Source organism: Microtus oregoni, unplaced genomic scaffold (assembly GCF_018167655.1).
Source record: "Microtus oregoni isolate MIOR12 unplaced genomic scaffold, Mior012 000034F_ref0000314, whole genome shotgun sequence".
NCBI classification, from domain to species: Eukaryota; Metazoa; Chordata; class Mammalia; order Rodentia; family Cricetidae; genus Microtus; species Microtus oregoni.
In genome coordinates, this window is record NW_024543093.1 from 11,993,688 (window position 1) to 12,003,791 (window position 10,104).

General features: G+C 48.4%; 1 protein-coding gene across 2 annotated transcripts in view; it reads left to right on the forward strand.

Moving 5' to 3' along the window:
- The window catches only part of Pxdn (peroxidasin), a 75,132-nt gene extending 68,802 nt beyond the window's left edge, over positions 1-6,330 (forward strand). For both annotated transcript variants that reach the window (XM_041630391.1, XM_041630392.1), the window contains 4 exons: positions 279-399; positions 663-792; positions 2,826-2,939; positions 4,183-6,330. In XM_041630391.1, the coding sequence (XP_041486325.1) occupies positions 279-399; positions 663-792; positions 2,826-2,939; positions 4,183-4,302 (485 nt within the window). In that variant the 3' untranslated portion in view covers positions 4,303-6,330. The remainder of the gene's footprint in view (positions 1-278; positions 400-662; positions 793-2,825; positions 2,940-4,182) is intronic.
- The last annotated feature ends 3,774 nt before the right edge of the window (positions 6,331-10,104 follow it).

Sequence of the window (10,104 nt, forward strand, 5' to 3'; positions counted from 1 at the left end):
GAGGATACAGTGGTCACTGGGGTGTAGGGTGATTTGCCCTCAGGGAGACTTGCTGCAGCTCTTAGCAGGTTGAAGTGCTGGACCCGATGCCACAGAGGCCCAACAGACCCACTATTAGCCCCATGAGTGCTTTTAGGCACTGCCTGGCATAACATATGTCCTAACTGAAGGGGGAGGGGAGTTAATGTGTGATTAAAATAGCTACTACTTGACAAGATGTAAATTTATCCTGATTAGAATCATCTGTAACTAATTGATCCTTTCTGCTTTTTAACCAGACTGCAGGACCAGGGGGCAGTTTAATGCCTTCTCCTACCATTTCCGTGGCAGACGATCCCTAGAATTTAGCTATGAGGAAGATAAGCCCACCAAGAGAGCAAGGCGCCAGAAGGCACTAAAGTGAGTTTTGGTGGTATCTGGGAGGTGTCCTGGCCCTTGTGGGTCTCTGCAACAGGCTTAGGCTGTTGTTTCTGAGCTCAGCCTAGCCTGGGTTGGCTGAGGCAGAAGTGTCCCCTGAGTACAGGAAGACAAGTCCTGTGTCCTGCCTAACAGTGTGGAGCTGCAGTGTGCTAGGCCAGGCACCCTGCCGAGGGATGGATGCATTTAAGGATGTTAGCTTAGGCCTGCACACTGACACTCTGAATCTTCTCCTTACCCCTTAGTGTGAAATACGGCAAACATCTTAGTAATGCCACGTCAGCCACCCATAACCCCTTGGAAGGACCAGCAACCAATGATTTAAAGACGCTTATTCTGGAAATGCAGACGGTCATCACAGACCTCAGAAAGCAGGTAAGGCTGGCCTGAGCCGCTGCCATCTTCACCAGCTTGAACCTTTCACTGGCCCTCCTCTGTCCCAGGGCTTCCCAGAGGCCTTGCATTTCTGGGTGATCGTGCAAATGCTGACTTTGCTCTCACCTGCTGGGGACTGGTCGCTTGTGTGGCTTGCTTTCCTCTGGCTTGCTCCTTACTGGGCTGCATAGGATTAATGTCCTCATGTTTCTCTGTGGATTAGTGTGTTAGGTCCTTTTTTTTTTTTTTAATTGCTGTGATTAAACACCATGACCAAGAAAGCTTACAGAAGAGTTTCTTGTTAGAGACTGTGGTTGTGGGTGAAGGCAACAGAGGTAGGAAGCTGAGGACTCATATCTTAAATAAACCATGAATCAGAGAGAGGGAAAGTAGCAATGGGGCAGGGCTTTGACACCTCCACTCCATCCCCAGTTATGTCCTTCTTCCAACCATACCTCCTAGGCCTGGCCACCACACCTGGGGCCTTGGTGGTGGACAGTCAATGTCTCTAAATTTGGGGCAGCCTCCCAGAGAATATGGCTGAGACGATACAACAGGAATGGATACAAAGTTCCAGCAAACTCAGGCATAGCCAGATGGAGAGGGGTAGGAGAAGACAGACTTGAATTCTGCTGGTAAGCCACTTCTTCAGGGAGAGTTTGGAAGAGACGGTGCTGGGATCCTGGCCAGTGATGGCAAACTCACCAAGGCTGAATGGCAGGGTGCCGGGGCTACACACTACAGCCCTGGTAAATTCCTCTCCTGTGTGTAAGAATCTTTGTTCTCCACGGCTCTGTGTTCGATTACCGAAGGCCTTGTTTCAAAGAGAGTAGTGTCTGGGACCTCAGGCTAGACAAAGGAGGTCTGTTCACTTGACAGTAAAGAGCGGAAGTAAGTGCGCGTACCCAGATTATGGGCCAGAGGAGTGTCCTGGTGGTGTGGAGTGTGGCCAGGAGGAAGTCTGACATTGATGCCTGGTTTGTGGGATTCCTGGGTCTGGCTCTGTTCCTATCCCAAGGCTGTTCAGGTTGATAGGCTTAGGGGGAGACTCATCTAACCCAAATTCCTTTCTGGATACAGAAGCCATCTCTGTGACAGCTGCCTCTTCTTGATCCTAGCCCTGCAGGCATAGGGCTCCATCTCTGTGCATTCCAGCACCCAGCGAGTGAGTGTTGCTGGGGACTCCGGGCTCTGGTTGAGAAGTCGAGACCAACCCAAGGAACCCTCAGAATACTGATAGGAACAGGTGTCCTTCAGACCCATGGTTGGTCTGGGTAGACCACAGAGACTTAGTGTCCGTGGTGTCATCATTCTCCCTAAAGTCACCGGGACAGGATCTCTTGGCTCAAGGAGCCAGCAGACCTGATAATACAGAATGTCCTTTGTACAGACAACTGGCGAAATTTGGTCCTTGCCTGTTGTCTCTGCACGACCTGTGCTGCTGCCTGTGGCTCATCAATGCTGATAGCCATCCAGATCATAGTCACCTTTGTCCTCAGCTTACCTGGGCTTTGAGTTAACTCAGAGTCAGCCATCGATGCCCAGGTTACTCTCCACTTCCTAAGGATGCTGGTCCATCCTTTAGTTTTCTTCACAGCCTCAAGTAGGAATGTTGAGGGGTAACTAAAATATAAGTTATGTTAGTGCATTATTCCTGCAGAAAAGTTTGCTTTGTTTTGTTTAGAAATGCTGAAGCACATCTTATTGTGGACAGCTCTTTGGCTAACTAAATTCTATTGGCATTTAGACCGTTGGGAGTAGAGTCATCCTAATACCAAGACAGCAGGGTGATCTTAGTACCAAGAGCACAGAGTTGCACAAGGTTCTGTGTTCTGCTTCTGTGTGAACTGGGGACCACATGCTTAGTAGGTAGGATGGGGAAGCAGGAGAGGCTGGGGTTGAAATGCACGTGGGGAGTAGACTGATTTAAAATGCTGTGGCTCCTATCCCTTGTTGTAAAGCGGGAAGCCTCTCCTCAGCTCAGCATGGCTGTTGAGGCTCACTCTGATAACCTGCTCTGTGCCTTGCTGCAGATAACCAGCCTGGAGTCTCGGCTCAGCACCACAGAGTGTGTGGATGATGGTGGCGAATCCCACAGCAACAACTCGAAGTGGAAAAAAGACACGTGCACAGTTTGTGAGTGCAAAGTGAGTATGGGATTGGTTCTGTGTTTGTGCCCATGACACCTGGAAAGAGGGTGGTCCAGGTATCAGAGTGAGGTCCTGCTGGCCCTGATCCCTAGCCCTGCATTCCCCTCAGAAACTGGCGAAAGCACCTGAGAACATTTGGGTGAACCAACCCAGCTTCTAATGGTGTACGGGAAACATACACGCACCTGGGAACCTGAAAATGCCACAGCTCATGACCCTTCTTCCCAGAGCTGGCTGTTCTGTTCACCCCTTACCCTCACTGTCTCTGGCCTGGCCTGGCCTGGGATATTAGTTACAGAGAATGCTGAGGGGGAAAGAGGTGACATGTAGGCCAGGGCTCCCCTGTGGCCGTGGTAGGAGGAGACTTAGGATGGAGTGAGAAGGCAGGACAGCAGGAATGAGGGCCAATCTAGATCCCCTCTTATTGAGCAAGGGATAGGGTTCATCCTTTTGCCAGAACAGTGCAGGGTCCTCCAAGCACCCCTGGGTTGCCTGGCTAGTGAAGACTAAGCAGGGTGTTGTATGTGAGCGGCGGGCCACTTCCCGCCACTCAGCTAGCTTTACCCGAAATAATTACACGGAAACTGTATTCTTTTAAACACCACTTGGCCCATTACTTCCAGCCTCTTATTGGCTAGCTCTTACATATTGATCTAACCCATTTCTAATAGTCTGTGTAGCCCATGAGGTGGCTTACCAGGGAAGATCTTAACCTGCGTCTGTCTGGAGTGGGAGAATCATGGCGACTGCTTGACTCAGCTTCTTTCTCCCAGCATTCTGTTCTGTTTACTCCGCCTACCTAAATTCAACCCTATCAGAGGGCCAAGCAGTTTCTTTATTAATTAACCAATGAAAGCAACGAATAGATACAAGACCCACCTCCATCAGCAGGGAAGGGAGGACTCTTTGCAGAGATGAGCATTTCTCCTGGCTGGATGAAGTGGGAGACTGGGGGTGGGACAGCTCAGTCCTTTGATCTTGAGCCTTACAGTGTAGCGCTAGAAGGCAATGGGAAAAGGAGAAGGTTTGCAATGGGATCCCCCCACCCCAGGGATGCATTTGTAGCTGAAAAACTCAAGTGTTGTCTTCAGTCCCAATTGCAGGAGAGGGGAGCCAAGCACAGAGACTCTTGGTAGGGGGTGAGGGCGAGAAGCATGGGGCACCCTACTGGGGCTGGGCTCATGTGGATTATGCCCAGGAGAAGAGCCAAGAGTGACAAGGCTATTTCTCTCTCCTTCAGAATGGTCAGGTCACCTGCTTTGTGGAAGCTTGCCCTCCTGCAGCCTGCCCAGAGCCTGTGAAACTGGAAGGTGCTTGCTGTCCCATCTGCCTAGGAAACACTGCAGACGAGAAACCGTAGTGGTCGTGAGCTGAGTGCCTCCATGCTAGTCCACAGAGTCCTTGTGAGCTTATGGCAACGTGGGGAGCTGCGGACCACAGGACAAGTTGGAACCCCAGATCTTTCAGGACCCCCACTGTGTCACCCCTGAAGCAGCCCACGCTGTGTTTGCAGAAGGAAATTGAGTAGGCAGGAGTTCGGTGCAGGAGTGGCTCCAGTCCTCACTTCATGTTAGACTTCTCAGGTTTTTATTTAAATATTTTTAAATGAAAAAAAAAATTGGTGCTACTATTAAATCGCACAGTTAAGACATGTAGGTTCCTAAATTGCTTCTGTCTGAGGATGCCACTTCTGTTTAAATGAGGCAGGAGGCCTTTGACATTTTGATGGGCTTCATTTAAGCAGAAACTTTTATTTTTTTAAGGCAAAAAAGGGGAAATGTAGTGGCATTTCAATAGTAGTTTAATAAATAGGAACACAGGAACTCTAGGGCTTCCTCCTGCCACTCCCTCTTGTCTGCTATCTTCACCCCCTCCTCCAGGGCTCTTCAACATCTGACCACAATACCAATACAATCCTGCATCTTGGAACCATGCCAGCCCTTCGACCCAGGACTGGCATCACACTATTATGCCACATTTAAAAATGATCTTGTGTCCACTTGGAACGTGTGTAAATACTGCCTTGCTGGAAACCGAATGTGAAATCCGCTGGTCCCGTGCCACATCCAGTGATCCCAACAGCCCCTTGCATCAGCGGGATGATCTACAGCCACCGCCTGCCATGGTTCCTGACCGTAGTGGAGGGAGAGTTGATTCACTTCTCCCCCTTTCCATAGGTGACAAGCAGGCAGAGCTTGAATGCCTGAGATCACGTTGTATGAATGCTTTAAAGGAAAAAAAATCCCTATACCTCATTTTTTTATTGCATGATGTTTTATAAAATTTTCCCATTTTAGATGTTAGAAAAATTATCTCCACTATGCAAAAGATGTTTTTTTAATTCAGTGGAAAGCAACTATTATACCTCATAGTCTCTTGTTTTTAATTGAACAGAATGATCCATTCTATTCTCACAAGGTTCTGAGGTCTCTCCCCTGAACAAACACTGATGTGCCCAGCACTGTGTGCCAACCATACGCGTACATCAAGAGGGTCACCTGCCCAAGGTCTAGGGAGGAAGACCTCAAGGACATAGACTAGTCAGTGCCCGTTTGAGAAAGACAAAATGGGTGTCATTATAGGGAGAACATGGCTGGATCGGGTGATGGTCAGCTCCTCACATCCTCTGGCTTGTGTTGAGCAGTAAAGCCGTTTTGGTACAATCTACGTGTGATCCTTATGCTGATATGATTAGCTTCCAGAGATAGACAGCCACATGTGTAAGGCTGTTGAGCAAAGACAGCATCCCAGCATGGGCACGTTCACCGTGGATTCACCACGTTGCCTTTCCCTCCTGTTGCTAATGATATTCAGAAGCCAGTGGTCCAGCATGCATGGGCATTTGTGTAATATTAAGTTGAGCTTAGTGATGAGATCTCAGAATAGACTTCCGTGAAGTAGGAGACAGAACCATGCCATGTGAGATCTGACGGCCGTGTAGTTGTTTAGGCATAGATAAAAGTGGCAGGAGAGCCTGCCCTGGGTAGTTGGGATTTCACGTGAGCCTTGGGGTGTCTTGTACCAAGGCATACAAGTGCACAGGGTGCTTAGACATGTGTCAAGGGTCTTTGTTCTCTGATCCTGTAAAGAAAACTGGGTGTGATTCATAGTAATTTCTGTCATTCAAACCAAGATGTCTCCAGATCTCCATGTTGATGTCACAGCATCCCTGGCCAGGCAGTGGGCAGTGCCCAGACACCCTTCCCTAGGAGCTGCTGCACTGGGCTTCTGAGATACAAAGCAGTGTTGTACATATTTATTTCCTTTTCTGACTGTTGCCAACAGCCAAATGCCATTTTATGTAACTTGTATTCAATACATTACCAAAGAGGTGTTCGCACTTTGTAATGGCACCCTTTCAGTTCAAATAAAAGGGCCGCGTTGTCAAGTGGAGAATCTGTTCTTTTTACTTGGAGGCAAACAAGAACGTGCCTGCTGAATGGTGTGGAAGTGTGAGGAAGGGATCCTGTCCTACACGGAAAACCAGAGCTATGCTGTGAGCCATAAAAAGAAAAGGCGGAGGGGTGTGTGGTTAAGACTTCCTTCTGAGATAAGGAAGGTGCATTAGCCAGGCTGATGTCATGTGGGTTCTGCCCCTGGGCAAGCCACCTGAATTTCCATGTGGACCAGTAGGTTCCTTTTTCAGAAAATGCTTTTTGGCCCTCTGAGGGTACAGAGTGGGTAGCTAACCTCTGTTCTTCACAGAACGGGAACAAAGATCATGCTAGTCCCACGGTACCACCAATGTTGAACGTTTTTCCATGGGCTTGTGCTCATGTGTGGCCGTCAGTCTGGCCACGGTGACCTGGATGACAGGTTTGGGAAGGATTCTGCTCTGAAAGAAGCAGAAAATGGACCCTGGTTTTACAGAGCCTGGAGAAGATCATTACTGTTCATGTGACTTTCGTGCAAAAGAAGATGCGATGTTAAGGAGGCAAAATTTCTGTATGTTTATGTGTGTGCATGTTCAGAGGTCAGAGAAAGGTGTGTTCTTTGATCACTGCCCACCTTAGTTTTTGAGACAGGGTCTCTGTCATGGAGCGCCGAGCTCACCAGTTAGGCTGGACTCACTGGCCAGCAAGCCCCAGAGACCCTCCTGCTCCTAGCGTTTCACAGTTGCTGAGGATCCGAACTCGAGTTCTCATGCTTATGCGGCAAGCGCTCTGAGCTACCTCCCCACACTGAGCATGAAGCCTTTTAAGTGGGCAGATCATTTCAGAAATTGGATGAGAAACTTGAGTGCTTCACGAATGTGACTCGCTGTGGGAGAGGATGCGTGGGATTCTTTGCTGCAGTGTCCCCGGGGGGACAGCTTTCCCGCACCTAAACCACAGTCTGACAAACTCTTCACATGAGGTCATGAGCTCAAAACTGACTTTTGCAGCCACAGCGAATCCCATGAAAATCCCAGCTGCTCTTTCTCCCCCCGCCCCCAAGAATGATAGATGTAGCATAACTAGACCTCCCCTCTGCTTAAGCTTTCTGCCAAAACTGATGAGCTACAAGTGAGGCAGACAGATCTCAGAAGGCCACCCAGACCCAGCATCGGCAGAGTCTGTTGTGACCGGCCAGTCAGTCCCAGGTTTTCCTTTAACACCCGGCTGACTGACAGGGACCCCGAGCAAACATTATGTTTTTCCTTCTTCAGTGTGGAGTGTGTTTTGCTTTTTGACTAGAACCATCCCATCATCTATATTCACATCACAGTTATTCTCCTAGTGCGGTGTCTCAAGGGACAAAAGCATCTGCCTCCGAGCCTGACAGCCCAACTCCTGATCCTTGGGAGCTACGTGGTGGAAGGAGAGAAGGGACTCCCAAGTCCTCTGTCCTACACCACCACCCCTTAACACACACACCAAATCTTATATGTCTAAAACATTTTAACATCCTAAACCCAGACCAGAGAAGGGGTGGGCAGCAGAAGTGAATTCAGAAGTTTGCAGAAGTACTGTCGTGGCTGGTTTTCTGTTTGGGGAATTTGTTAAAAGCAACTCTGTTACTGTAATGTCTGGCTTTCTTTATTCAGACAAGTGGGACTGCAGAGGAAGGAAGCTGAGGTTAAAACCCCAAAACCTTCTCTTTAGTCTTTCCCCATCATGTCCTAAAAGTCTCTTCAAGTTGATAAAGACCATGAAGCTGTTTCTCCTCTTTGTTCTGAATGTACCCTGTGATCCCCTTGACTGCAGAAAGCCAAGTGGTAGGTACAGCTATGTTACTGGGGGCTGTGTTGCTGAGGAGAGATGTGGGTTTTGAGCATCTTCATCCCGTTATGGCTGTTTAAAAACTAACAATAAGTTTATTTGTAGATGTCAGGAGAGGGTAAGTGACAAAAATCGTATTTTATTACTCTTTCTAATGTTGAGCACAAGTACCATGGCAAACTTTATCTTTCAGTGTATTTTACATAAAGCCAATTTTATTTATTCTTATTAACCCACATTTACAAGACCCCCCCCCTCGCCAGCCGAGAAATATAACCTCTGACATCATTGTTCCATGTTTTCTAAACCATCTGCATCTTAGTGTTCTATCGTTTTGTCTGTGCTTAACCAAACCAGGCAGGATACACACATTGAAGAGGAGATGCCTGCAGCTGTTTCAGAAGAGATCCCTGGGAAACATCATGTTTGTGTTCCTTAAAAATGACCACATCAGGAGTCATCTCAGATGAAGCTGCTAGTCATCATTGCTTGTAATGATGCCTCAGAGCTCACCAGGGGAGGAGGGAATAGGATGTGGTGTCCGTGGCCTCCAAGGGCACTGTGCAGCCTGGCCTTTAGATTTCCACAGAAGTCCCAGGGCTGCTGTCACAGGACTCTGCTTCCTCTACTTCTGCCTTATGGGGCAGAGCTCTCCTGTAAGCCAGGAGTACCCAGACTGAGCCTCAGGCCTCCCTCGCGGGCCTGAAACCAATCCTCTCTTCTTTCCACCAGATTGAGAGAAACAGCACATCCATATTTGAGAAAGGCGGGTTCATTGTGCACCCTGTTCAAACTGTGAGTCCGGATAGACTTGCAGAGTTTCCCAGGCATGTGTCAGGTGGAAAAGGACAAATCTGTGATCTTGAGCAATGTTGATCATCCCTGTTCTCTTTGAGGACTCAACGGGCGTTGAAGTCAGCCAAATGAAACAAAACAAAACTCTCCCCCGTCTCACTCAGAGCAGCTTATCATCGCCCGAGTCCCACAGAGACCAGCGCTGTTCTTATGAGGCTACACCCTGAATCCAAGCCATTTTCACTTGCCCTGGCCTCCTTCGCCAGTACCGCCTCTATCTTGTGTGACACCCCCAGAGTCTCCCCAAACTCTAGTCTTAGTTATGCTCCTTGTTCAGTTGATATAACTGGGAAGCCTGCTCTTTCCTGAAGGGAAGTGGAGGAGCAGCAGGGAGAAGGGTGGTGGGAGGGGGATAGGGGTGGGGAAGAGGGGAGGGAGCAGAGGCTGCCGTTGGAATGTATTGTATGAGAGAATTAAAAAGGGAAAAGACTCTCCACCAACTGCAGCCGCTGGACCTCAAAGCTCAATGCCTTCACTTGAGGGCTGATCTTAGCAGAGACTTTTTTTTCCTCTTTCTTTCTGTCATGTCTACAGACTTGAGGTTTGGATAAGTTCCACCTCTGTTAATTGCTATTGGAGCTCAGACTATAAAATCCATCAGAACCTCAATTTCTCCATCTATAATTATCTAACTTGTGAGATTTCTTTTGAATTCAGCAAGGTAGATCTGATGAGAAAGAAAGGAGTGTGGGTATGTTTACTGCCAGAGCCAGTGTTGAACAGTCTTGTAGTGCTCTGTGTGCTGACAGCAGAGACGGAACTCAGCCTCTGTGCTTTTGGGGTTCTGAGAGTCAAGTGGTGTTCTCTGTAATGTTAATTAGAAATCTAGCCCTTCAGATAAAAAAAACCCACGAATTCTACATCCTGTGAACTCTAGACGAAGGTGTCCTTGTTCTGGTGTAGAGAAAACGAAAGCCTGGACCAGTGCACTGCTCCTCATGGATCTGGACTGTCAAAATGAACAGGAAGCAGAGTTCCCTACATTTGGGGATGGGCTGAAAAGGGTGTTCAAAGTCAGGAATGACTGGCCACCTAGGTAGCCCTTCTTTAGTTGCTTACTAAGTAAACAGTAACCTCTCATAGCCAAGGGTCCATGCTAGATGCTA